The sequence below is a fragment of the Euwallacea fornicatus genome, chromosome 6 (assembly GCF_040115645.1).
Source record: "Euwallacea fornicatus isolate EFF26 chromosome 6, ASM4011564v1, whole genome shotgun sequence".
NCBI lineage: Eukaryota > Metazoa > Arthropoda > Insecta > Coleoptera > Curculionidae > Euwallacea > Euwallacea fornicatus.
In genome coordinates this window covers 1,842,305-1,870,119 of record NC_089546.1, presented here as the reverse complement: position 1 = coordinate 1,870,119, position 27,815 = coordinate 1,842,305, and the positions used below count along the sequence as shown (strand labels likewise).

Below are 27,815 nucleotides of genomic sequence, written 5' to 3'. Positions count from 1 at the left end.
GGGAACGTAAAGAAAGTAATTTTATTTAAGTTCAATGATGTTCACCGGTTTTGTGTAATATTGAAGCGATAGAGTTTTTCCCTTTAAAAAACTGCTTATGAATTATTATTTCGGCCGATTTAACCCTTATTTTCTAATACCAGTACGCTACTGTTTACTCTTTTACCATTTAGCTTGGTAATTTATGATTTACAGGCAAAGACGGAATATGGCTAGTTTTGTTAAAAATTACAGTGAGGTATATAGGTCTCTTCGATATAGAAAAAATGTTTTAAAAAGTTGTTTTCTAATAATTCGGTTGTAATTTTAAAAACTTAACACAGAGATAATTTATGGAAATATAACGGAATTTTCATTACGATCCGAGTGACGTATAATAAGTTATTAACTGAGAAAAAGAATGGTGTCGAATCGAATGGTTTCCTCAATATTTCCTTCTTGTGTCATAAATGAATCGCAGTAAGGGTTAGTTCAGATTAGTTCTGATATAAAAGATCTATTTCCTTATTTTTCAATTCGAGTACGCCTCTATTTTGAGTTCTGGTTAGTCTCAGTACGCACAGTTGTGTCAAACCTATTTGAATTTTTTTCAAATGATACTTTTCTTTGTGTGAGTTCGACTACACCACTGCTTCAGTGGCTGACTTCTTTGCTAATTACTTAAGTGAAATGTTACAAATATTCCCTCAAAGACCAAACAAACTGGGAAAAACAAAGAAAATTGAATTATCTCAATTTTTTATGAAATAAAAATATATTTCGAAAAACTTTTTAGAAATATTGATTAGCTTGAATTTATTTTGGAAAAGAGAGGAAAAGCGTTGTAAATTTTTTTCTGTCCGTAAGAGAGCATTTTCACAGGTTTTGACTAATTCGGCTTGATTTTAAAAGACAATCCCTAAAACCTTTTACTAACATGAATTTACCTTGTGTATATATAGGAAAAGAAGAAAAAAAGAAAATTTCCACATTTTAATGTTTTTCTAACTTATGGCATCCATGTTAGAACTTTTAACTAACATAAACTGAACTTAGAAAAGATAGTATATTTTCTGAATTTTTATTCCACCTAAAATGCACCCATGAGACTATTTTCCGAACTGCTGCCTCATTCTAGGGTACAATTCCTCGGTATTTTAACCAGCTTGAATGTTGTCTTAAAAAGAAGACAAAATTATGTGTTTTTCTTTAAACTCTAATTGCTCGTAGAAAATTGTTTTAATGAAATTTAATTAACCCAACTATAGAGAAAATTTTAGAGCAAACTTTGGCCAATACCAACTTGCCTTTAAAGAAAATTTTCTAAAGTTCAACTTAACAGATAATAATGATACGCTTTGAAAATACCCAAAATTCTTGACTACCATGGGCTAACCCCGACGAGTATTTTTCTAAAGATTTACCAAGACAGTCTAGTAGTACAAATAACGGAAGTTTGAAGTACATATAAACTGATCTTAAAAGTCATTATCAAGATTATTGACAAACCCAACAGTTTAGTTGCCTTTACATAATTTTCAACTAACCTGAACTAACCTGAATTAACACGTATATTACAGTTAAAAAGCAACTCATCCTGATTTCATACATATTATCCAATAAAGGCACAATGTATGAATAGTGAAGATAACCAAATTAGAAATGTTGTGATGGTAAAACCTAATCATCTAAAACAGCCAGAAATAAGTTTGAGAACCCTTTACAAACCATTCCGCATTAAATCTAACTAACCGCCAGTCTCCCTTACAAACCACTTACCAAGCCAACTTCATATCAAACCAAGAAAATTCCCAATAAAAGCACCATCCCGAACCGCGCCAGATACTCGCACTCTCCGACATTGCCGCCAGCAGGAGTTCTTGCATCAACCCACGATGGTTGCGTGGTACCACCGAACCATCGGCGAAGAGGTAAGTGGTGCGCTACCGCTTGGCGATACCATCCGACCAGGACTATAAAAGACAACGGGGGCACGTTTTTGGTATTCAGTTCTCTTCGAACTAGCAAGCACCCCCTTGTATGTGTACCACGATGAAGCCTTTGGTGAGTGGTACCTTATAGTGTACCATTATTTTGTGTTTTTGTCGTACGGACTAGTTTTCGAGTGGAATTCAGTGTTTAGTGCAGTGAAGGAGTTTTTCACAATTTTTTCTTACTCAGTTTTTTCATACATAAAATTTTTAAAATAGTTTTCACTTTTTCGAGGTTTAAAAATTATAATATATTCTTCCAGGAAGTAGTTCAGAGATATTGAAATTTTGCCGATCATATTTGAACTAATTTATTTAAATTAAAAAAAAAACCGACACTTTTCCTGGCATTGAACTACATGGTCGATTCGGTAGACAATGCGGTTTTATAAGAACTTTTATTCGTTTGAGAGGATTTTGTTTTGGTTGATTAACGATCAATAGACATAAACGAATGTCTAGGCCACTATTATTTTGTTTTTCCCTAGTAAAAAATCTTCATAGAAAAAGTATCAAAATTATGCATAATTTTTTTTCATGCTAATTCTATATTAGAATTATCAGAGCTCAAAGATCAACAGTTTATCGAAACTAATTGAATTTACTCTAATTAGAGACCTCAATAAAACCAGTATTAAGCTGCTGTTAAAAGACAATTAAAATTATTATGCAAAACTGAAATTGGAACAAAATACCATAATTCATGTAATAATTAATAAAAAGACAAATTAATGTAAATGTCACAACATAATCAAGATTAATGACTATCTGATATCTCCAATTTAATGACACAATTAAGCTCCATTCAAAAATTATTTACCCGAGATCAAAAGTATATTAACCTGACCTTACCCAATATTTTACCAACAAATCCGGAATTGTTCAAAGAAAAATAGCAACAATACAGAGATGATATAAAGCTTAACGGTTTAGTTAAACAATAGCGTTTTTGTTTTCTTAAAGCGTAATTGTTGTTAAAACAAAGAGATGCAATTAAAATTAATTGGTTTTGCAAACACCACTGAAAAAAGTTCACTTGTGACATAATCCATTACCAATAATGAAAGAACTTCGCTTTTTTCAGTTACTAGTGTCGATCTTAGTCCTTGCAGCAATAGCTGTAAATGCTGAGGGCAAGGAGAAGAAATCGACCGAAGAAAAGAAGCAGACCAAGCGTGGATTGCTGAGCTTAGGATATGGTTATGGAAGCGATATCGACCATGGATACTCTGTAGGTGCTGGAGGTTTAGATGGAGGACTTGGAGGCTGGGAAGGCGGCTATGGAGGAATTGATCTCGGTGAGAAACCTTCCTTGGAATCATAACTCTCTCACACGACAGAGATATACTTTAACAAAACTATAGCATTTGCACTAATATGGCCCCTTTTGTCACCATGAAAAGCACGTTTGAAATGAGAAAATAGGTAGATTGTAGATCTAAGACAAAAAAATTTGTTTTGATCATGCCGGAGAACTATCCTCAATATCTCCGTTGACGAGAAATTTTTAAGTTGAAAGCCGACTCTCAATAAGAACTAGTGGAATTTTTCTGTGGTCTCAAAAGTGTCAACCCTAAATGCAACGTATTCCTCACTAAAATATCTACTGAAACCTCAGATATTTACCCACTCCTAAATATAACCCTCAACTCTGTTAAAATTCCCTTGTGATTAATACGCCTCTATGCACTAGTTTCTGACGGTGCTGGTTTCGGCTACAACGATTATGGTAGCTCGGGACTCGTTGATCTAGGTAAGATTGATCTATCTTGTCCTGCATCAAAGATCGTCATTGTCGTAATAACATATTCATCCCATCAAGCACCAAATTAAAATTTGGCCCAATTCCATTATAAATAAAAATGCAAAATTTTTCCTTGAATCGCAGGTTCTCATGCCGCAGTACAAAAAACCATCACTGTGGTCAAGGGAGTACCAGTACCTTACCCGGTAGAGAAACACATCCCTTACCCAGTGACCAAAACAATCGGTGTTCCGGTGAAAGTTCCAGTCCCTCACCCCTACCCAGTAGAAAAGCCTGTACCCTACCCAGTCAAAGTACCAATCCATGTTAAAGTACCTGTACCCCAACCTTACCCCGTGGAAAAGATCGTTCATGTACCCGTCAAAGTCCCAGTAGACAGGCCCTACCCAGTCAAAGTGTTGGTTCCCCAACCTTACCCCGTCACCAAACACGTACCTTATCCAGTGAAAGTGCCCGTTCCCCAGCCCTACCCAGTAGAGAAACAAGTCCCATACCCAGTTAAGGTCCCAGTTCATGTACCTCAGCCTTACCCAGTTTACAAGGAAGTCCCAGTTCCCGTGAAAGTACCAGTAGACAGACCCTACCCAGTTCACGTACCCCAACCCTACCCAGTGCATGTAATTAAAAACATCCCAGTACCAGTCGAGAAACCTGTGCCTTACCCTGTTAAGGTTGCCGTGGAAAAACCTGTGCCATACCCGGTTGAGAAGCCTTACCCTGTTGCCGTTAAGGTATGCAGTTTACCCATAAAATGAACCATCAAAAATTAAGCTGATCATTTTTTAGGTCCCAATACCAGCTCCATACCCAGTGGAAAGACCAGTCCCATACCCAGTGGAGAAACCTGTACCTTATCCAGTGAAAATCGCTGTAGATAGGCCTGTACCGTACCCTGTAGCCAAACCTGTACCATACCCCGTAGAGAAACCCGTACCGATACCTGTGAAGGTACCGGTCGCAGTGCCTATCCATGGAGGTTATGAGCATGGAGGCTATGAAGGAGGCTTGGGAGGTGGTTATGGAGGAGGTTATGGAGGAGGTTATGGAGGAGGTTATGGACACGGAGGAGACTGGGACTAAGCTGACAGCGACCCGCGCACACCGTGTGTGCACCCTTTATGTGTTACCTGAGCTGAAACACTCACTTTTTCTTTTAAAAAGAGTGACTTTTTCTGCCGTCTACTTCTGACTTCTTTTTTTCTATTTATGCTCTTTACTTTCCTATCAAGTCTACTGTGAAAATGATCTGTTATATTATTTTTGTAATTCTTTGTTCATTATTTATGTAAAAAATGCCAAATAAGTTAAGTTTTTCTACTGTGTATAACTTATTTTTTTTTGTAGAAAATAAAAGTATTTTTATACGACTCTCTAGTGGTATTCCTTATTGGACCCGATGAGCTGGGTAAAAATGGGCACTAAAACACACAAGGAAAAATATGTCACCACAAAAGCTTTCACTTTAAGACCACTATAAATGAATTATGTATACATCTGATAAATCCATAAAAAGCTCGAGTTTCTACTTGACTTGCAGGTCATTATGCAACCGCAAGTGTCACTCCATTATTTCATGATACAAAAATATTTTTAAACGTGATACACTACATATAAAGAAGTAATTGTGACAACTTAGAACAAACAAACGTTTCAGGGTATGAAACGTGTTTCGCAACGGGGCATTGTGTGCACTATACTAAAATTTAAACGAATAGGAAAGAAACGAAAATTACAAAATATCTCGCTAATAATTAGAGATAATCAGGTTACAAAACTGCAGTGTACGAGTTAGATACGCATGTTCTTGTTGACCACTCTTGCGTGTAAATATGGGTATTGAGCGTACATATCGCGGATTTCTTTGCTAATAAATGTTCGGTTCTTGCGACATGGTTTTTGGATGGCATGTTTATGATTAGAAGGCTGGTTCAGTGGTTCATTACGGAATCTTTTACGATACGATAAAAGAGGTGTATTGAATTTTCGTAAAGATTATGATGATTCACGCCCAGCTAGTTAATCAATTACCCATCATTAAGAGAACGATCAACACCGACGAGCGAGAGAGCTCCTTCATCTTTAACAGAAATTCGTTATTTGGAGGTTGAAAACATTTTCGAAAACCTGAAACTGCAACTTTTAAAGTCAGTTTTCGTTACTTAGAAATTCGTAAGATCTGTCTACCAAGTTAGTAATGGATAATAAAGTCCCTTTTAAGTCAATTCCAGTTATTAGGAATCTAGAATGAATATGCAGCATATTGTTAAAAGGAAAGAAAACATTGAAAACCAGCTTCGTTTACTTAACACTCTATAATTCTCATGAAAATTCGTTAAGGATGATAAAATTTTTGGAAAAAACTCTGTTTGTGCAGAAATCCAAAAATATCTCCAAAAGCTCCATCTATTTTGCCAAATGATAAAAAAAAATTATTGATCTCAATTCTTCCTGTACTCAAAAAAATGAATCGTTGTCACAGACTGATGAAAAAGTCGTAACAATATTAATCAATTTCAATTATTCAGATTAATTGAAATGAGAATTCCCCCTAGTTCTTCCTTCATAAATTCAAAACATCTTCCAAAAGTTCAATTCACGAAATTCTGAACCCAATGGAACCAAATCAGTGAATCTCACTGGTGAGTTAGAGAATTCTTCGCCAATATTATTTATGTTCTGAAAATTCTTGTCCAGTTATTACTACAAATTGAATGAATTTTAATTTTAACTGGTAAAAAGCTTGAACAAAATCGTTAATGTTTTAACATATAAATCCTTCTCCAGTCCATTTTTTGTTTCTGTCTCGAATTATCTCTATTCTGGTTCTCCAGAAAGCAAAAAGTCCCATTTCTTTTCGATTTGCAAAAGTTAATTCAGGTTTCTAAAGGGTTTCAAAAAATGGTTTTAGAGAATTCTCAGAACATTTCACTGGTTAGAAATCTAATAAGTTTTCTCGAAATTAATTTACGATTTGAAAGATATTTCCTCAATGCTGTTATTTCTATTCTCAGAGTATGCTCTCTACTTCATAAATGCAAAACATGTCTTAAAAGGAATACACATAAGTCAATTAACTGTAGTTCTCATTAAAAAAATATTTTAGAAATATTAATCCATTTTTTACTAATCGTTGTTGGTGTAATTGTTTCTATAATAAGATAAATCGCTCTATATCGAATGCTTATCAATTGAAAAGATTTTTCGTACTAATTGAAGTCCTAGTTTGAAAATCATTGAATTCACTCTATTTTATACTGAAAAAATTCTACATTTTATAAGCATGAACGTAATTTTTATACAAAACAACAGATGCCAACAAAACTTTATGATAATAAATTAGTAATATGATACTGGATCATCCCACCTTTAAACATAAAATACTTCTTCAAATTAATCAAATTCTAACATTTTTGTTCAGTTCCCACTTACAGCAAGATTGCCCCCTTAAACTCTACTATCATAAAGAAACTACTAAAATAACTAACATGAACCAACTCTACTATAAATACAGGAAGTCCTGTAGGCCGATACGTTTTATGAACACTTCTGAAAACTTCCTTGAAAAATTGATTAAATACAATCTAGAATCAAAATTGATGCTTTCAAAGTCACAGTATAAACTTAGAGTTCATGAAGAAAGCACAACCCAACATAGGTGCAATGGAACAAGAACTGAAGTTTGTTCTTAAAAAAAAAGCAAATATACAGGATGTAAGAATACTGCGTACTGGTGTAACAACAAAACGCTTTCAGTACTGTACCAGGGGTGGAAATCATTAAAACATTTGAAAAAGTAACGATGAGGAAATATTTTATCAAAATCACGAAGTGAAACCTGCACAAATGTAGTATGGCACCAAATTAAGAAAAGTACTTCACTATTTTGCGGAGTTTCGCAGGATTTACTGCTGTGCTCTGCTCTGTGGAATGGTTTCTATTGTAGAATGTTAAGCATAGATACAGAAATAAAGATCCATTTATCAGACGATTTGGCATTTTGATTGAGGCCAAATGATTAAATAAGCGGAATAAATTGTAGATAAAGTTGACAACAATTAAAATGATAAATAAAATAAAGAAGATAAGTCCAGCTGCGGGGACGTCAAAAGAGCGCAGGAATAAATTTTTCATTCACACCAAGTCTTGTAGTGCCCTACTCTGCGCGGATCCGTTACAGAAAATAAGCCTACAACTAACAAGACCGCTATTTTCAGCATACAAAACGGCATCCACGGAGAGCCCCCTGATTGTTGTAGCTATTCTACAAATATAGCTTATTGTCGCTGAGAGAATGAAAATTCTTGCCTAAGAAACTGCGTGTAAAGTCGTAGCCAGAGAGAATTTAATAAAGAAATAGCAAAGAAGAAATGTACACTATGAGGAATGGACTAAGGTTTTTATCTCGAATGTTAAAAAGTTGGGCTAAATCGAATGGGGGGAATACCAAACAACACAATTGATGACGTGAGGTGGACTAGTTCGCATATACCATAAAAGAATTGGAAAGGAAGAAGATGGCATAGGCTGGTTTTATTCAGAGAGATACATATCGCATTATTATTTTTGAATACGCTAATTTGGAAAAAAAATCAAAAGCAAGAATTAAATGCAATAAAATAATAACAATAAAGCAAATTTTACTTGAAAATTAAGCGCATTATGATGTAATTATGATCGCAGCATGTAACATTATAACGAAAGTGCAGTAAGAAGAAGAGAAGAGAAGAAATGTATTATAAGTCAGAACGCACAAAAGGGTCAAGATGCAACCCCGAACTAATCGCGGTCTTCCTGGGGGTGACAGAGCACTAAGATATTCATCGGATTTAGATAAATCTTTCTATTCGGAAAAAATAAAAATAGAGAATAAAAACAATCAAGCTAGAGAATTGAACTTTACAACTCCCAATCGTTAATCTTAGCTAAAATATTGGACATGCCAATACTTACTAGAGAACATGTCGCATCTTTATGGACTAATTGTGTTCGACACACCTTTGATCCATTAGAATAGATATTTGTATCATTTAAAATATTTTTTCTTAGAGTGGAGAAAATAAAAAATATATGATAAAATAAATTAATACAGGCCCCCTAGTGGATACATAAGCAATCATTAAGTTCTAATAAAGAGAACGTTACTTATAGTACTGCCTGATAAAACTTCGTGCAGTGGTTCGTTTTAGCACTGAGTCGGTAGATGGTGGTAGCGATCAAAATGGTGAAGAGGTTTTGAAGAAATATAAATACGTAATATTTACTAGATCCCCGATTGAAAATGATATATGTATATCTAATCAAAAAAGTAATCCCGATTAGTTTCAAATAGTTAAATGTTCCTGTGGAGCAATTACACAAAGACATTTTAATCAGGAAGAGTTTAAATAAAAAATCCCATATAGACGTAACATTGCAATATCATAAACACCCCTCAGGGTATATATGGTTTCTAACAAATTCTTTCATTAGAAGAATAAATTTTGAATTCAGATCTATACTCAATTCGTACGTTAATCCAACTCCAACCGGTTACGCAACAACCATGAAGTAAATTTAAAAAACAATACGAGCACATATGCAACGAAATGCCCAATTTGCTGAGCTTTAATCTTATCCTAATTAGTTTCCAGTTAATCGGTCAAGATTTAATTAGTTAGCTAATATAATTAAACATTACGTGTACAACAAAAAAAAAATATAAATGGTGATTATCATGAAGGAAAATGTCTTGTTTTTGCTTGCATATTAAGAAAACTGCTAGTTCCTAAATGTCAATATAAATAGTAGTGAAGGCAAAAACTGATATCTCCAGCCTCATTCTGTATGTCGTACCGGCCATAATAACCCCAGAATTTTTAAATAAAATAGTCATGATAAGGCAAAAAAGCAAATATATTCAAATAAATTCGCGACAAGTTTAGGTCAGATGTAAAAGTATGTTACGTTTATTCCATATGCATTTGCTAATATATACCGGCTTTCTTGAATTAAGACCATAAGGATCGGATCAGTTTTGATAAAGGAGTATTGAGATGTGTAGACTTGTAATAGTATTTAATTTGACGAATAAAATTAAAAGATAATTAAAACATGTACAATAGCAAGCGAAACGTAGGAAAATTAGTGCAAATTTCGACTGAACAGCTCATACGTACGCTAACAACAAGAAATGCGGGGAATGGTCATATTATGTTCGTTTCAATCAAAGCAGCCTCTCTATGCTACTCGACACTCTAAGTATTTCCCAATAACGAATAAACACTAAGTACAATAAATAAGTGGCAAAATCAGATCAATTTGGAAGGGTCTTAATATACTCTATAAATACATTCATTTCAATAATTCTCACAGTTTCCGTGCGAGGCATTTGTCCGCTAAGCGTCACCAAAAATGATTTTTCTTAAAGTAAGTGAAAAGTATAACGTTCAAAAAGGATATCAATTGTGACTGTTCTAGACCCTCCTGGTTCTTCTGATTACAACGGCTTGCCTGGCAAACAAAGAAAAAACTAAAGTGCAACCGAAGAACCAAAAACGAAGCCTCTTTCTTGGATTACTAGCCCATGGAATTGAACAACATAAATGGTCGAGCCCACCCCACAAAGAAAACGGATTAGAAATCTCAGGAGGAATTAACTCTCATTTGGAATTCGGCGGAGGAAATGAGGGAGGCCTAGAGTTAGGAGGAGAAGTAGCCAATTTTGGTCATCATGGTTTGGAGATTGGAGATGGAAAGATTAAATGCCCAATTTTCCAGCGTGAGTTTCGCGCAAAGATATTAATAAAAGAAAATTAAATTGACTTTTTTAGTGCCAATCGAAGAAGTAAAGCACGAAAAGACTGTCACTGTAGTGAAGGAGGTGCCTGAACCTTATCCGGTAGAAAAAGAAGTCAAAGTGCCCGTATACAAGGAAATTAAGGTACTTACTTTACTCTATTTTTGCTAAATTCTGCACTAAACATTTAATAAATAGGTTCCAGTAGAAGTCAAAGTTCCGCACCCTTATCCTGTCTACAAGGAGGTGAAAGTGCCTTATAAAGTTTTCGTACATGAAAAGGTTCCAGTGCACAAGCCAGTACCAGTAGAGAAAATTGTAAACGTACCAGTTAAGGTAAGAAAAGGCTTAAGGCTGATGGATATTCAGCTATCAGCAATTATATCGATCAGATAATTTTCTTGATTAATAAGAAATTGAAGGAATAAAAGGATTTTTTTCTAGATTCCTTCAATAAGTTACTTAAAAATCTCTCAATTTTTCTAACGAATTTCCGCAAGTGCTAACTAGTGAGTTCAATTCTTGAAAACGCGACAAGATTAAACAGGAACAATAATCTTCAAAATCTTATCTTAAATCTTAGTTATCCTAAACTATATGAGTCAAAATTGAAGAAACAGAATTTCGCATCTCAATCTTCAAAATCTTCCTCCAAATCTTCATAGATAAGAAAAATCTATCAAGGAACGTGATTCGGTGAGACAATTTTTCTTGAGTTGCCCAGAAAGGACAGGAAGAAAGAGTAGGATTCATATTTTTCCAAGTTTTCCTTAAAGCGTTCAAAGCAAGGATTCATGCCCGAATCATTTAACACAGCTTCACATTTTAATAATCGAAATTTTCCTTAAATCTAAATGAGTGAGAACAAAACAAAAAAGACATTTGAAGATATATTTCACTTTTTAATTATGTCGGGAACTCTGGATGATGAAGAACTGTTCTACAAGAAGAAAGAAAAGATATCTTCAATTTGGCAGTTATAAGGGAAGAATATGTGGTTTAAAATTAACTATTTAATCTTCAAAGTCACATTTCAAACTTGCTCATTATGAGCAAAAGAAGAAACCATGAAAGAATATGGGAAAAGAATTGATTGCAGTAAAATCTTTTTTCAACTTCAACTCCGAAGAAAAGGCAGAGTTTAGATGAAACGGTCCGATGAAAGAAAAAGAAAAATATTTCATTAAATCAAGCATCTTCTTTCCTTCTGTGATTTACATCTTCTTAATACAGCGTGTTCGTCACATTTAGAACAAAAATTCCCCAAATGAAAAGCTACTCGTCCACAGTAGTAATTCTAATAACATTGGTTATATTGAGATGCAAATGAATAGAATTATTTATGCATAGAATTGCCCAGATGTTGATCGGTCTATTCTTATAAGGTTCATCAGTGTAATTAACATATTTGTTGACGGGGCCTAAGTGATAGAAATCTGAGTAGACTTTGCCACCTTATTTGAATTCGTTCTATTCCCTTGAACCCTATTCACACGACCGTTCAATGGCGTTACTAAGTAACGCGATAAAATGCTTCGTCTATGGAAACCCTTATAAAAAAACGCCTTCCTTCGAAATCAGACAAATAAGCGCGAAAATCAACTGATAACAACGTATTTTACCTCCTCAATTTCATTACTATTTACTAACATCAAACTCATTTTAAGGTTCATGTAGATCAACCATATCCAGTGGAAGTAAAAGTGCCCCAGCCATACCCAGTCTACAAAGAGATTAAAGTTCCATACGAGGTAAAAGAACCAGTGCCTTATCCCGTTGAGAAAGAAATAAAAGTACCAGTCAAAGTAGCTGTACATGTGCCTCACCCTTATCCCGTGGAGAAGATCGTCCATGTGCCTGTCAAGGTGCCTACTGGTACAAAGATGTTTTACATATCATGACATAAATCATGTTTTAGGTTTATGAAGAACACCCAGTGCCAGTAAAAGTGGAAAAGCCCTATCCAGTGAAAGTAGAAAAAGAAATCAAAGTGCCAGTTACAGTAGAAAAACCTTATCCAGTGAAAATATATGTCCATAGACCAGTGCCATACAAAGTAGAAAAAGAAGTTAAAGTTCCCTATGAAGTGAAGGTTCCGCAGCCTTATCCCGTTTACAAGGATGTGAAGGTACCAGTAGTCAAAGAGGTACCTTATGAAGTAAAGGTATGTTTCCTACGACTGTCAAACTAGTTTATAATATATGCAAATTTTTAAAGATTCCAGTAGAAAGACCAGTACCTTATGAGGTAATCAAACACGTACCGCATTACGTTGAGAAAAAGGTTCCCGTGCCAGTGAAGGTGCCAGTTCCAGTGCATGTGCATGAAGAAAAGAAGGAGAAAGTCGAAGTGAAATGTGATGAGTTTCATGGAGATTCATCTTCTTTTGTGTCACAGGAATCAAAATCAGGAGGGGAGAAATCTGGATTGGGATTAATTGACTGGGGAAAGTGGGAAAAGTGGTAGATCAGACAATTTTTCATTAATTCTTGGAGTGATTTTTAAAAATCTTGTTTTGATAAAATTAAAATGTTCCAGTAATAGCTTTAGAATTAATTATTGAATAATCCTTAAAATTTTATAGGGAAGAGTAATTTTAACTTTTAAAAAAGTTCATTTGATTGGGTATTAATAAATGATCATTATTCTGCGCTTAAAATGCAAAATTGAAGTCGCCATTATGTCTTGTAAAAAAATAAAATTATATTAAAGAGTTGGACAAGCTTAGTTTAAAGTTAAAATAAAAGTTCGTTGGATTTTATACATTTTTATAAAGTTTTCAAAGGGAAAATGTTCCTAAAAAATGCCAACATTTTATTAAACATATAGTCCTTAAGAAGCAACATGGACTGCTGTTTTTTCGTAAATTTATGCTGTAAATAATGCCTAACTCGTATTTTCTATTGACATCTCTGTAAATAAAAATTATACTTATTATTATTGTTGTTGATCATGCAGTTTTTCTATAAGGAACAATTTGTTATTTGTTGCTTAATAACATTTGTGTTCCAATTTGTATAGGTAACGTTTCCAATAGCTAAATATTTTAATTGATTTAGTTGCTTTTTATAAATATACATTCGTTTGCTACTTGGGTTTGCTTTTAAGCTAGTGCTGAGCACACGTTAACATCATAATCTCACTACGTAATTACCTAATAGATTATTCATGATTTTCTCATGATTATTATAATAAGGATCATTCAGATTAGGATAAGAGTTGTTAAAACCAAAAATAAACTCATCTTCATTGAGTGGAGGAATAATCCTAGGGATGTCAATTTGCAGGTGTTTAAATGGGCGATTAGGCCGTCCCTACCATATACGACTTTCGAAAACTATATTGATGTTTCAACGAAATTTATCTTTGATTAATCTATGATTTCAAATGTCCTTGCTGCTTCAAACGGGTTTTTAAGGTTTTAAATATTCACACTAATGTCTTTTTCTTTTATATGACGACTTTCATATTCCATTATCTAGTTCTAGTTGAGTTATGCTTATCAACTTTTTCAAATTGTAAAATCCTGCTGAAGTCTAAACTAACTTGAACTAACCTGAACATTTTAGCTCCTGTTTTCTTTTAATAATCTAGTTTCATTAAATATTCTCCCTTCAAGAAGCCATACTTGGTTTCCATTTTATCTGTTGAGATTCTGAATAATTACGTCTAATGAGATATTGTAGAGGAAACCACTTTATTGTTCTTAAAGTCACTATATTTTGTGTAAATGTTTTCCAACTTAAGAATCTAAGATTACTATAGTCGTCATTTATATTATTATTATAATTTAGAGGTATATCATCTTTCGATCTCCTAGCAAGGAAAAAAATATATCCGAAAAATTCGTTAAACAAGAAGAATCAGATCTGTTTTACTTGTACAATGACAAAAAAAATGTAGGGCAAATACGAAAATTCAAGAATTTTTTTTATCAGGGATATCTCATTATGAATAGCTAAAAAACTAAATTAAAAAAATTATACAACTTTTCTAAGCTAACATACTCATGCTTGGTTATATAGGATGTTCCTGAAATTACTACAATGTTTAACCAAAAATTCCGTAACCAGAAATAAAGCTTTCTAGACAAACTTATTTATCTTCAATGTACCTTCGCTTTGCCGCTACAGAGTACCAAATTTCTCAAATTAATATAGGTTTTTTCGAACTAATTATTAAACGCTTTTATCGATTTTCATTAATTTTGAACTAAGAGTTGTTATATCAATTCGTGTGTTTTGACATAGGCGGGATCTTTTTTTAATGCGTGAAAATATTAAAAATGGCGAGTGATTCTTCAGTAAAAGATTGTATTTTTATTACCCTCCGTACGAATACCTAATTTTTTGACTGCCACTAGCTGATTTTAGTTTGAAACTTTTTTGTCTCTTGTAAAATTTTCACCAAAAGCGCAATTTATTTACAAAGTTATGTACTATATCTTACAATTCATCATTGTTGTGAAAACAATATTAAAAAAAATACCGATAGGAGAACTGAAGTACAAATTAATTTTTTTAAACAAATTTATTTATGTATTCAGAAAAACGATTAAAATTTCAAGAATTTTTAATAAGAATGAACTAAATTGATGGTTATTTAGAACTAAAACTTTGTTCATATTTTGTTTCCAAATAAGCAACAATGATGAATTGCAAGGTATTGTAAATGATTTTTTTGTAGGAAAACTGTATGTCTGGCGAAAATTCTACAAAATAAAAAAAAGTTTCAAAATAAAGTCAATTTGTGGCAGAGACAAAATAGTAATTCGTACGAGTAGCAACAAAGATACACATTTTTATACAGGGTGTTCAACGCCTATGGGCCATTATCCATATCTTGGAAACTATGACTAGGAAAAAGTTGAAACTTGGGTGTCAGACTAAAGTAAAAGTGATCTATTGATTAAAAATATTTTCATGAAAATATCACTTGCAGTTATACCGGAAAAGAATGTCACGTCGCTTATTTTAAATGGAACACCTTATATATTATAACAAATTTTGATTCTGTGGAATATTATGAATATTTTTCGTGGATAATGTTCTATACCTAATTTTTACCATTTTCGAGATATTTAGAATTTTCCAAAAAAAAATTAGAGTTTCACCTATGAATGTATTTTCTAATATTTCGAAAATGGCTAAGTATTTTACATTGAAATTCTGCGCTATTGTACAAAATGCTTTACAGTCCTTGGATCACAAATAAATAATATGTAAAATTTAAAACTTAAATTTCAGTTCAAGTTTAAAACTATGGTATGAAAGTGGAAATTAGCTAATTTTATGGACGAACATTTTAGAGCACTTCAAGGAGAAACTCAGAAATTATGATATTCTACATAACAAGGAAATAGTCTGAACTTGCTAAACTAAACGTGTCAAATTATTTGTTTACATTTTGAACAAGAAACTTTAGATAAAGAAAAATCACGTAATCCGTACCACATCAATTCTCAATACTCTGTTTAGGGCTGTGTTCATTGAATTTCTACCCATTCTTTGAAGTCCTAATTAACTTAATCTCCTTATGAGAAACTCATAACCACTTCAATTTCTATTTAACTAAGATCCAAAACAATTAGTTCCACATATTGTAAATATGAAATTTTATAATATCTTCTAGTGTCCTCTACATCCGCTCATTGTTTCTACCGTTTTCTAATCATAATGCAATATTGTTTAATTTAGCAATACATAAGTTTGTTTTGCTAATTAAAAGTGATGTTAAATAGGCGTGGTCGCTTTTAATTAATATTTATAACTTATCACCATCTCTCACACTTATCAACACGTTCACGTAATTCAAATGTAGACCGACCTAATTCAATTAAAGAGGAAACAACAAAAAATGAAAGTTCGATCCTTATGAGTTAAATCTCTTTAGACGTATGCTTACTTAATTTGTTCACGCAATCGTGATACAAATTAGTTTCTATGTTACGAGTTTAATAATCATCTTTGTGTATACCATTGGAAGTGATTTGCTTAACAATAATTGGTATTAAAATTTCGATTACTCCACTAACGCGTGAAAAATTTTATGCATATTAATCGAGATGTACTCTGGTTATGTAAAAATCTTCCTCGTACCTAGAACCACTCAAACTTTTACGTAAATAGCCATTAGAACACATGTAGAATTCCTTGTCGAAGCAGCTTTGTGCTTTTAATTGAATGTAAATACATAGTGCCGCCCTTTATACATCGCTTTCCCTAAAAAATTAAAAATTTGGATTAAGTTGCGCTCTCACCGAATCAATAACACTCATGAGGGTGAATGCCACCGATTAAAAAAATTAACATACATCATTAGAAACCTGCCTAATAAATATAAATTTTTATATACTGAAAGGTATATAAAGGTAATTAAATAAGCGTAATATGTACTGAAATTAATATATTGTATTATATTGTCAGTATAAGCCACATGCAAGACACGAGAAGGTAATGAGGAGGTTTCGTGATATAAACTTGAAATCCAATCATGAAGATTCTTTGTTGGCTGTTGATTATTGCAGGCAGTTAGTTAAGGTTTATTAATACCAGCTCAGATCATTTTGTAAACTTAGTCAAAAATAGTTAGAAGCCCTTTAGAAGCTCATATCTGCTAAGACGAAGATTAGATCTGACAGCTCAAGAGATCAAATTTCAAATACGCATTTTACTGGGTGCCTTACATTGTATAACGTCATCATGTTGCCAACTTTTATACATTTTCACTACTTTAGTATTAAATAATTTTGGAAAAGAAGAGCATAAGGAAGCCTTCACAACGGGAGTTAAATATCTTAATAAATATCTTATGTAGTCGTGATTTATTGTACATTTAGGGTACATCCCTTTATTACTGGTAGATGTAGTAGTTTAGCAGTAGTAAAGGGGGAGCCAAAAGCCATATGGATAGGCTCTTAGGGACCATTTTTACTCCCTAATCCATCCCATTTCATCCTATGTAAGCCGCCTCCCCATCCTTAAATGGATCAATCCTCTTTATAAGGTATGCTATCTTATACAAGGGTTACGATTCCTCACAGAATAATGCCGGTTCCAAAACCCTCTACCCAAGACGTATCCACCTATTGCGCTCCTAGGCAGTTATACAAGGATTCCTCTCCTGCAATCCAGTATTTCTAGAGCAAGCTGTTCTCCATGTCCAGGAATTGTATTAACCTGTTTAGCTTTGCAGTGATCTTTGAAAACTCTCACTATTTCTTCGATGCATTGTAGACTCTTTTAATAGCTATAATGCCCTGGATGTCTCTGGGTGGAGCAAGAAATCCTTGACTAGTCTACATCTTACCACCTGTCTCCTATCGGTCTTTGTTGTTTCCTATTGACATGTGTTATGTTAATGGGAAATATTTGTTTTCCTAACCCTTAGACATGTTTGAGGTTAGTTCAAGTTTAGGACCCTTATCTAAACAACTCATCGACCCCACAATGCCAGTGGTTAATATAACTTCATGTCCTTGCAGCTCGGCACTCTTCTTTGGGTGACTCTTTCGGTGACGAGCTTTAAATGCATTCTGCTTTGGTACAGGCACCTCAGTTTTTGCTCGAAGTAGATATAAATCTTTGGCTTATATATTATTTCCTTTCGAGTGACCACCTCAAGTTTGACTAAGATTTAGGCTTCGAAGACTGTTGTGTTGTATTCCCAACATAAATAATCCACCTCTACTGTGGCCAGCCTTGTATATTCTAATAGCTTTCCAATTACTATATCTCATTTATTAGTGATTCAGAATTTCATTTATAATTCAGTAAACAAAACCTGACTCTAGTCCGATAACGACAGAAATTCCATTGTAAATTTCTCTTTCTATGCAAAGTTCACATCCAACGACTATTTCAGCGTTTAAACATTATTCGTGCCCTCTTCTGCCAACAATAACTTGGAATATCCCGTGGGACAAACCCATCAATCTTCAAATGGCAAGATTCGCCTAGTATTTATTTCCACTATTTGGAGGCTTCAATCAATGTATAGATCCTATGGCTCAATTTATGACTAGATTGGAAACTACATCTCTATAAAGGCAAAAGGGTTTGAAAAGTATAATGGGTTGCCTAAATGTACAACTAATTTGTGGAACATTTGACTTCGTTTATTCCATTAAAAGAAACTCCAGCTACGTCAAAATAATGACTACATCGTTACGAATTATTATTTTATTTGAGCTACCATGAAGAAGAAAATGTAGCAAACTATATTTGATATCGAATCCTTTCAAAAGGATACAAGGTCGTCGTAGTGAACACAGGCAAATTTGCATATTTTTAGTAATAATTAAATATCTCTAATTATTTTTAGATTTGGTACATTTTTATGCAGCTACCATTAAATTGCAGGTTTTCTTTTATTTTGTTTGTTTATATATCTCTTTTGTTGTATTTTGTAGGTATTTTCCACTTAGCATCACTATATGATGAATTCTGATCTGTTTCAATGTAGTCAACGCGAGATAATATGTAAGTTTAAAAACTGGAAATTTTTTGAAAATTTTATACTAAATTTATAAGCCACAAAATTTGGAAAATCTACGAACGCAAGATAATATTATTATTCAAAGCCTACGGGTTTTTAAAAAATTCATAATAAATTTAGTACGCCATTGGATTTTCCAAGATTCAAAGATCAATTTTTATTCCCGGAAATTTTTGAAAAATCTATAAAAAAAAACACAGAGATGTGTCAAAAATAGATTCAACAAAGACAGTGCAGGATGCTATCGTAATCCCAATAATTGATTTACTACTTAGTAGTAACACTACTGAATTTGTTATGATTCAAGAGCCTTTACTTCTGTTTTAATCCTCGGAATTTCGGAAAACCGTTTAAAAAATTCATGGGCGTTTCAAAAATAGATGTCGCAATGTACTAAACTCGGAAGATAATACCTTCATTGAAATTTTTTTTTTTCGAAATCGAAGCTACATGGGAAGACGAACTGCGCCTGTCTTTGTTTTTAAGTTTAGAACCTCCGTATTCGGATTCCAATTTCTGAACTATGGAAAAATCCTTAATGAAAACTGAAATGTGTATCAGTAATAAATCGATGCTTGAAACGGAGAACAGTAAGTAAATTCGAAGATATATGTTTGAAAAATTCGCGACTATGTTTGAAGATGAGCTGTGCCACTAATTTTGAAAAATATTTTGGAAATCTCAACTCCTACTTATAACTGAAATCACGAAAGATTCACTACAATAATACTGGGGGAAGTATTAAGCATAGACCCGACCGAATTTCAATTGATTATTGTTTACTTGAAAATCAGTATGATTTAAGTTTGCAATTTTTAGCATTTAGGGAAAAATAGGTACAAAAGATAAAAGAACAAGATATTTAATTCTATATAGAAATAACGCTAAAAATTCCAAAATTAAACTGTTTCTCTTAAGAAATAACTCTTCTATTCAACCTAACTGCATATGTATATGATTTCTCTCAGCAACAATGTATTCTGTTTCACAATTTAATAGAAAAAAATTATCTTATCCCTGATCCTATATAATCATTATTCTATTTAAATATAGAAGAATATAGAAGGTTCTCTTACATATATTGCTTTGTTGTTGCATCTAAAATGATTGATATTTTACATGTGTTAAAAAGCGATAAAATCAGTAACGCATTGAAATCGAAATTTTATGGAATGTAAATCGAATGATTTGTAAGTGAGAGTGTCGGTTTTTACTGAATAAAATAAACTAAAAAAACAATAGCAATATGATGGAATCATCTTATTAATAATTATTATTAAATTAAAGAGCTGCGTCTGAGGAAAATATAAAAAACTATTATCAAAGACATCTACAAAGGAATGTAACATTCTAAAAACCTCTTTCCCTTCAGACACAGTTTCCATATTTCTTATATTTCAACCCCAAAACTACTATTCGAAAAGAGCTATTCTAACCCAGTAATTACGAAACTAAGTACCGCATCACTTTGATTCTGTCAAGTAGGTACTTCAACACCTCTCTAAAAATATGAACAAATACCTCCTCCGATCGTCATTAAAGAAAACGAATAAATCTTTATCTGCCGTAAACGTAATCGAATTTATGAAGTGCGTTTTTGGGGGAAGCACGTCAAGGCACGAAAGCGTGATGGAGTTATAAATGGCAACGGTACCCTCAAGATGCCGAACAGTACCATTCCGCCGCACGTGTCAGTGACTTACCACATATGAAGCTTCTGGTAAGTAGCAGTAACTACGGGAAAATAGGGAATATTGCGAAAAGTTACCATAAAAATATTTTAATTATTTATAAACTAGGACCAGTGTTAGAGATCGTACTTGATCACTAATTGGAGATGGGTATTCAAATTTAACTTCCCTTTGAAATCTATTCATTTTATGTAAGAATTGGTTTAAATAAGCTATAAAGGAACAGAAAATAGGGCCTTTAAGTACACTTAAAACTGTCATAACAAAATACCTTTTAAGAAATTCGAACTAGGAAGACTAGAAGTCAACACAGCATATAATTTATATATTGAATATATTTCAATTCAATATTTAGGTATTTTGTTATATTCATAGGAAAAACGAAAAAATATTATTAAAAACCATATGTAAGGAATATATAGGGGACTTTCTCATTAACTATGTATGAGCCAACAGAAGCTTTCTTGAATTATAATAATTTAATTCAATAAACCTGAAATAACTTTAATTTATGATCATTGCAAGATGTCAAAATGAAAATTGTATTTTTTATTTCAATAACATTCCTCAAAACTTTTACTCACTGCTTTTTTAAATAGATCTTCTCAATCACAACTAAATAGAGTAAAACAACTCTTTTACTTTCTTGAGTAAGTTGTATGAACCAATCAGATCATATGCATCTCAAAATCTATGCACAGAGTACCAAATCAGAAAAGGTAGTTTGTTTCTCAAGGCCACGCAACTATAACTTAAAATGCTGAAGATATGGAAATACCCGAAAAAATAATTATTCAGTACTTTCAACTTTTACCGTGATAACAAACCTGTTCTTTCTCAATGTTAATTTCCTCGTATCCGAATTTTCATTGTTGATCGTCGAATTTATATAAATTTGGGTTCCCTAATGCTTCGTCATTAAATATAGCCATTTGCCGGAGTTGTGCATAATGATCAAGGATGGATTTTTTTTATTAATACGATTTCAAACCATAAAACTTCGAGTTTAACCCCAGCATTAATGAGGTGTTTATTATACAAAAGGGCATAATGTTTCCCATATCCCCTAAATTTAGTTTCCATAACACTCATTCATTATATTCTGTGAATTTTTAAAGACACCCAAATTAGTCAAGAATTTGACATGAATTATATTTAAAATTATGAGACTTCGGATTCATATCTGGTACTTCTATGTCATTCTTTTTACATAGAAAATGGTATTATATGCAACATTTCCTGTATATTTGGCTTCCCTAACAATCCCAAAAATAAAATATTAAATTTTTTGAAAATACCGGCCTTAGCCAAACATATATTTTTTGAAGTTACTTATCTATATTTGAAAATGTCGTCTATTAGTGATTTAATTAGTTATTCTTAAACTTCTTTACTTTCCGAAATATGAGGGTTTCGTGCTTTTGAAAGCATCTTCACCCGAATATTCCTTCAGTTGCATTTCCAAATCTCCTGTGCTCCAACCGAATATAGGGGATCTTTCAAAAACCTCATGTTTTTCTTCAAAAGGTGCAAAGCTATGAAGTTTTTCAATCTTTGATCATGAATACCTCGAGAATTCGTGTCATTTTATAAACTAGTTATTTTCACTACATATATTCCACTGGCTATACACAGGAAATATCAAGCGCATACTTATCTAGAAATCTCATAAAACTGATTTACCTCTTTTTTTATCTTTATTTAGTTGTTTCGCATAACATTGCTTTTATTCAGGAATGTTATATAATATTATGAAGATGCTCATCATTTCTCGACTTTTCACGGCTGATTTTTGGGCATGCGCTGCGATTTCTGCCTTTTCTTTTTCTTTAGGTTGAACTCGACTGTCTTCAAATATTCCTCTTTCACCTTTTACGATTGGTTATCAATATTTCATGTAAAGGTTAAATATTGGTAAAAACATTATCAGAATGCTGAACAAGGAACAAGTGTGCATTGCTGGGTATCTGAGACAAATCATCATCGTTAGGCTATTAAAAAAAGTACTTAAAAGACCGAGATATGCTAAAAAACTTCAAATTACCTCTGAGAAAGACCAAAAGCAAGTTTAAAAATAACCAATACTACAGTGCTATCTGATTAAACTTATGTTTTAATCGTTACCGCACGCAAAACAAAATAGCATGTGGTAGTTTCAAAAGTACTTGTGGGCATTCAGACAATTGACACTGACATGCGTGCGATAAAACTTAAAAATACATTTTGCGTATAATATTTTTACCACTGGCCGATATACGTATTTAATTGAACTTTTTTGCTAACGTAAGGCGCAAAACGTCAAGTTAAAATAAAAGTAGAAAAAACATATGTATTGCTTAATGGGAGTAAGTTAACATAAGACATGACGTCTGTTAATTCTAACATCGATAGCATATTTAATTCAGAACCTCTACAACACGTTATACAAAGAAACTGTTATAAATCAGGATTCGCAGAATGAACTGAAGCTGATAACCATGTGCTCGTAGGAAATATATCCGAAGTGGCTTTAAGCGCTCAATTGCTGGACGAACGAACTGCATCATTCACTCAATCCTAATGAATATGCGGTAAAATATAACTTTTCGCACTTCTTAGCAACTAACCAGTTTTGAACTTGTTTCAAATATACACGGCGATTCATTAACAATGAGACAACCGAAAGTTGGAGAAACTACAAGTCAAATAGTGACGATTGAAAAAAATATGCCGTACCCGAAAATTGATAAATTCGGGCAGAGTGTTTAAAATTAAAAAATAATTAAAATTAACATTTTAATTCTTTTTTTTTGCTATTATTCTGCAATTATCTAGGTTAGATACTTGTAAATTTGTGAAGTTTTTTTAAAGCGACGAAAAAGGTGCATTTTGCAATTTACGCGTTGATAATCGATTATCACAAATTATCAAATTTAAACATAGTGTTTGTTAAATAGACTCTTCTCGAAAACAGAGTGAGATATCGAAATGAAACGAGACTACATAATCAATGGAAAAATGATAGCTCTTTCAAATTATGAATCAAATTTCGCGTTGGATATAGAAGGTAAAAAGTTGTTAACTGTAAATTCTGTAATATTGATCGTAAGTGACTCCCTCTATTAGTAACGATGAAATTGCGAAACGCATCTTATTCATCATCGAAAAAAAAACATAACTTTACAAATTTCCAAGTGTCTAACTTAGATATTTTCAGATTAATAGCAAAAAATGAATTAGAATTTTAATTTTCAACATTGTTTATACCCCAATCCATCAACTTCCGAATGAGGCACATTTTCTCCAATCATCAACATTTGGCGTATCTCCAGCTTTTGGTTTTCTAATTTTTAATTTATCACCCTGAGTGTGTGCCAAAACCAATACGAATGGAAAAGAATGTCGTTTGACCTATGAAATATGAAAGTATCTACCACCATTAGCCAAAAATTGAATAATAGAGGTTTCAGGAAATGCACGTCAACATCAAATGTATGCACATATCTTGGTTTGTATACGTAATGGCATCCATCAAAACGCTTCATTATAAGTAGAAAGCAATTTAACATCTCGTCCTACTAACTTATTTCTCAAGGAAATAATTTCGACGATGCATCTAACCCATCAAATGGCATCCTCGTTAGAATCGGCATTACGTAAGAAAGTACAAATGAAACGGTACCGCCGTTTTACTCGAATGGTAAAAAAACTAGACCCCGGAAAGAAATTACTTACATTATAATTACGCGTTTTCACTTTCGGAACACTGAAAAGTGCGGGCGCTTGCCATGTGTTCTACCAAATGGAGAAAGGACTCCTCTGCAGACATGCCAATTTTACACGCTCACCAGATTTGTATTGCCTTTAATTAACAGTTAAACGAGCTCGATTACTTAATATCTGTGCAGGTACGCGTAATCGACATTTAATTTTATGACACTTTCATGAGCGCCATCAAGGCATCTATCTAAGGAGTCTATTTAGAATGGTAGAACCACTGCTGAGGACATTTTCTTACGACGAACTTTATACGCTCACATAAGTTAAAAAAAAAACACGTGAAAACTGCTAAAACTATCAATGCTTTATGTGTTTTATGTGCGTTAGGGTTTTTCCGCGCTCTGCGCACTCCTTCTGTTGGCGAGCGCCGAAGAAAAACAAGCAGAAAAGGCCGCTGACAGTAAAGCAGTGGAATCCGCCCCATTGGAAAGCAAAAAGCAAGACAAAAGGGGGCTGGACCTAGGCTATGGAGGCGGCCATGGATTTGACTTCGGCGGTGGAGATCAAGAGGGCGGTCATGGAGATTCCATAGGTAAATATGATTATTCGACATCATCATTCATCCAGAATCTTCTAGGGAACGTAATAAAAAATACCTACCGGCAATTGGTAAAGAAATGTAGCACATAAAAATTTCCATTAGACACTACTCAACAGTATTAATCAACTAAATAACTTTTCAATCTTCTCTAACGTGAATTTCCAATGGCGTGGGTGCCATTTTTCACAAGTTCCACAAGAAATCAGAATTTTTAGGAGAGACACCAACTTTCAATATGTTTCAAATGAGTTGATAATGGGTTGAAATCAAGCAAGTTAGTCTTTTTTTCGGATTTCGTTTCTGATGATAGAATTTTCAAAAATGTCGTGAATATTTTAAAATATTACACATAATTGAAATACATAATTTTGACAAGAAGCTTAAGTTAATTTTCGCATCAAGAAACGAACGCTCCTCAAAGAACATAATAAATTATAATTGCTCGGTTTGATATCATTTCTGAATATTACATTTTCAAAAACCTGAAACAGCTCTTCTATCAACTGGCTCTAGTGACAAATTTCCAAGATCCGGATTTCAATGGAGTACCAATTGAGCGTTATCAAGAAACGGCAGTTTTTACAGCAAGATTAATCACTTGCAACTGCTAATTTTATTCAGAAAAACATATTTCAGAAACCATGACAAGCCCTTAAAATACCGGAATTTCAGATCCGACGATTTAACAGGAAAATTCTCCTGAAACTGCCGTCATTTTAACAGAAATTTAACAATTTTTGCTCCCGTGTGAGTCGAATCTGGTCAAAAATTGAGATTCATCTTAGGAAACAAATGCTAAGCACAGAGTTACCGTTTCTGGAGTTATTTTCGGCAAATAACATTTTTCGGTGTATTGAATTTCATGACGGAACTCTCAAAGTAAAGTATATCTACATGTTACCCTTTCCGCATGTGTGAACTCCCACAATTCATCCTCAAGGAATCTCATATAAAAAAACTACTTTGTTGCCCAACGAAAATTATTCTTCATTACAATTATTTTACACAATTTCATCTCTTTTCATCCGCATAAAACTTTAACAAAGTGCTGTCTCCCACCTCCTTTAGGTGCCTCACCCAAAAACTCTTTTACTTATTCTAGACTTTGGAAGTAACGGTGACTCCTTCGGGAGTAATTTTGATTTTGGAAGTATTGGTCACTCCTATGGGGGTGGTTTTGGTTTTGAGCATGACTCATTGGGAGGCAACTCTGGCGGTTCTAAAGGTAAGGATTGGTTTTGATGCAATTCGGCGGAAAAGAACTAACCTTCAGGTATTTAGGAGCATAGTTTAACAATAATAGATGGTTGAAACACAATTATAGCTGTAAAACGACTGAACACTTTTCCCAGGTCACGTCCACCACGAAAAGACCGTCACCGTAATCAAAAAGGTACCTGAACCATATCCGGTGGAGAAAACCATCCCGTACCCAGTAGAAAAGAAAGTGCCCTATCCAGTTAAAGTGCACGTGCCTCAACCGTATCCCGTAGAGAAGAAAGTTCCATACCCAGTGAAAGTACCTGTCCATGTGAAGGTACCAATTCACAAGCCAGTGCCTGTGGAGAAGATCGAACATGTTCATGTGAAGGTATGTTCATAAACCTCGTAAGACGTGTGTCATTCAAGTTTTTGAATTGCAGGTACCAGTGGATAAACCTTATCCAGTAAAAGTCTTGGTACCACAACCATATCCGGTAGAAAAGACTGTACATGTGCCTTACAAAGTCCATGTCCCCGCTCCGTATCCCGTGGAAAAGAAAATCCCCTATCCGGTGAAAATTCCAGTGCATGTACCAAAGCCGTACCCAGTGGAAAAAATTATTCACGTGCCTGTCAAAGTTCACATAGATAGACCCTATCCAGTGCACATCCCGAAACCAGTACCCGTACATGTGGAAAAGAAGATCCCTTATCCAGTATTTAAACCAGTGCCTGTACCCGTCAAAGTAGGAGTTGAACGACCCATCCCGTACACTGTAGAAAAACCACAGCCCTATGAAGTTAAAATACCTGTCAAAGTACCTGTCCCCGTAGAAAAGAAAATTCCAGTTCCTGTAGAAAAACCTGTTCCATACGCAGTGAAAATCCCGATTTTCAACCCAGTTCCATACACCGTGGAAAAGAAAGTACCTGTAGAGGTTAAGAAACCGTATCCAGTGCCAGTGAAAGTACCTGTAGCAGTACCAGTTCACGACGAACATGAAGGAGGGGATTCTGGAGGGTTTGGAGGAGGAGACGAAGGTCAAGGGGGAGATGAGCATTATGGAGGTGGACATTTTGGAGGCGAAGATATTGGGGGGCACGATTTTGGAGGACTTAGCGGGGGAGGACATGATTTCGGTGGAGAGGAATCAGGCCATCATTAGTCCTTGATGTAGTTTTAATGATTGTCAGTATTAAGTTTTATTCTTTATTGTGATGTTATTGTTATTTTTTAAATATATCCGTAATATTAAAAGTACTGTGTTTGTCTAGAGTAACCATGGCGAATCATAAGAACCTAACTCCCGCTATAATAAATTTAGGGGCCTATTTATGTGAGCCAAGAGGGCTCTATAAACCTAGTATTGTTATTTCCTTAATCTATACTGATATAGATCAAATTAACTTGAATTTAAAGGTTCAAAAACTTACCTCATGTATGGAATGTTGGCTGGAATGTGGTACTTTGAACCAGGATCGAAATTGATTTCAGATCTCAGCACTGGTGGTTTTATTCCCTGATACTGCTCCCTAAAGTTAAGAAATACCTATTTAAGTCTTTATGATAATTTTTAAAAAATGGTATAAGCCTAAGAAGAATTTTTCCGAAAAT

At 33.7% G+C, this 27,815-nt stretch overlaps 4 protein-coding genes across 6 annotated transcripts in view; 3 read left to right on the top strand and 1 right to left on the bottom strand.

Moving 5' to 3' along the window:
* The window catches only part of Ance-3 (angiotensin-converting enzyme Ance-3), a 71,624-nt gene that overhangs the window by 23,199 nt on the left and 20,610 nt on the right, over positions 1-27,815 (bottom strand). For both annotated transcript variants that reach the window (XM_066282974.1, XM_066282973.1), the window contains one exon: positions 27,635-27,733. In XM_066282974.1, the coding sequence (XP_066139071.1) occupies positions 27,635-27,733 (99 nt within the window). The remainder of the gene's footprint in view (positions 1-27,634; positions 27,734-27,815) is intronic.
* On the top strand, positions 1,895-4,815 carry LOC136339643 (uncharacterized). The gene is made up of 5 exons (XM_066283055.1): positions 1,895-2,043; positions 3,055-3,268; positions 3,664-3,723; positions 3,859-4,466; positions 4,522-4,815. Exons 1-5 carry the CDS (start codon positions 2,020-2,022, stop codon positions 4,813-4,815), a joined length of 1,200 nt encoding a protein of 399 aa, XP_066139152.1. The 5' UTR covers positions 1,895-2,019.
* On the top strand, positions 9,990-13,197 carry LOC136339616 (uncharacterized). Its single transcript, XM_066283023.1, has 7 exons — positions 9,990-10,140; positions 10,192-10,492; positions 10,545-10,654; positions 10,709-10,846; positions 12,178-12,375; positions 12,429-12,674; positions 12,728-13,197. The coding sequence occupies exons 1-7, from the start codon at positions 10,126-10,128 to the stop codon at positions 12,974-12,976; spliced, it is 1,257 nt and encodes a 418-aa protein (XP_066139120.1). The 5' UTR covers positions 9,990-10,125; the 3' UTR covers positions 12,977-13,197.
* LOC136339615 (uncharacterized) lies at positions 20,586-27,458 on the top strand. Of its 2 annotated transcripts, XM_066283021.1 has the most exons (5): positions 20,586-20,726; positions 24,784-24,988; positions 26,100-26,222; positions 26,350-26,588; positions 26,641-27,458. In XM_066283021.1, the coding sequence occupies exons 1-5, from the start codon at positions 20,715-20,717 to the stop codon at positions 27,364-27,366; spliced, it is 1,305 nt and encodes a 434-aa protein (XP_066139118.1). In that variant the 5' UTR covers positions 20,586-20,714; the 3' UTR covers positions 27,367-27,458. The 2 variants fall into 2 exon arrangements, with proteins under 2 accessions (XP_066139118.1, XP_066139119.1); XM_066283022.1 differs by lacking the exon at positions 26,100-26,222.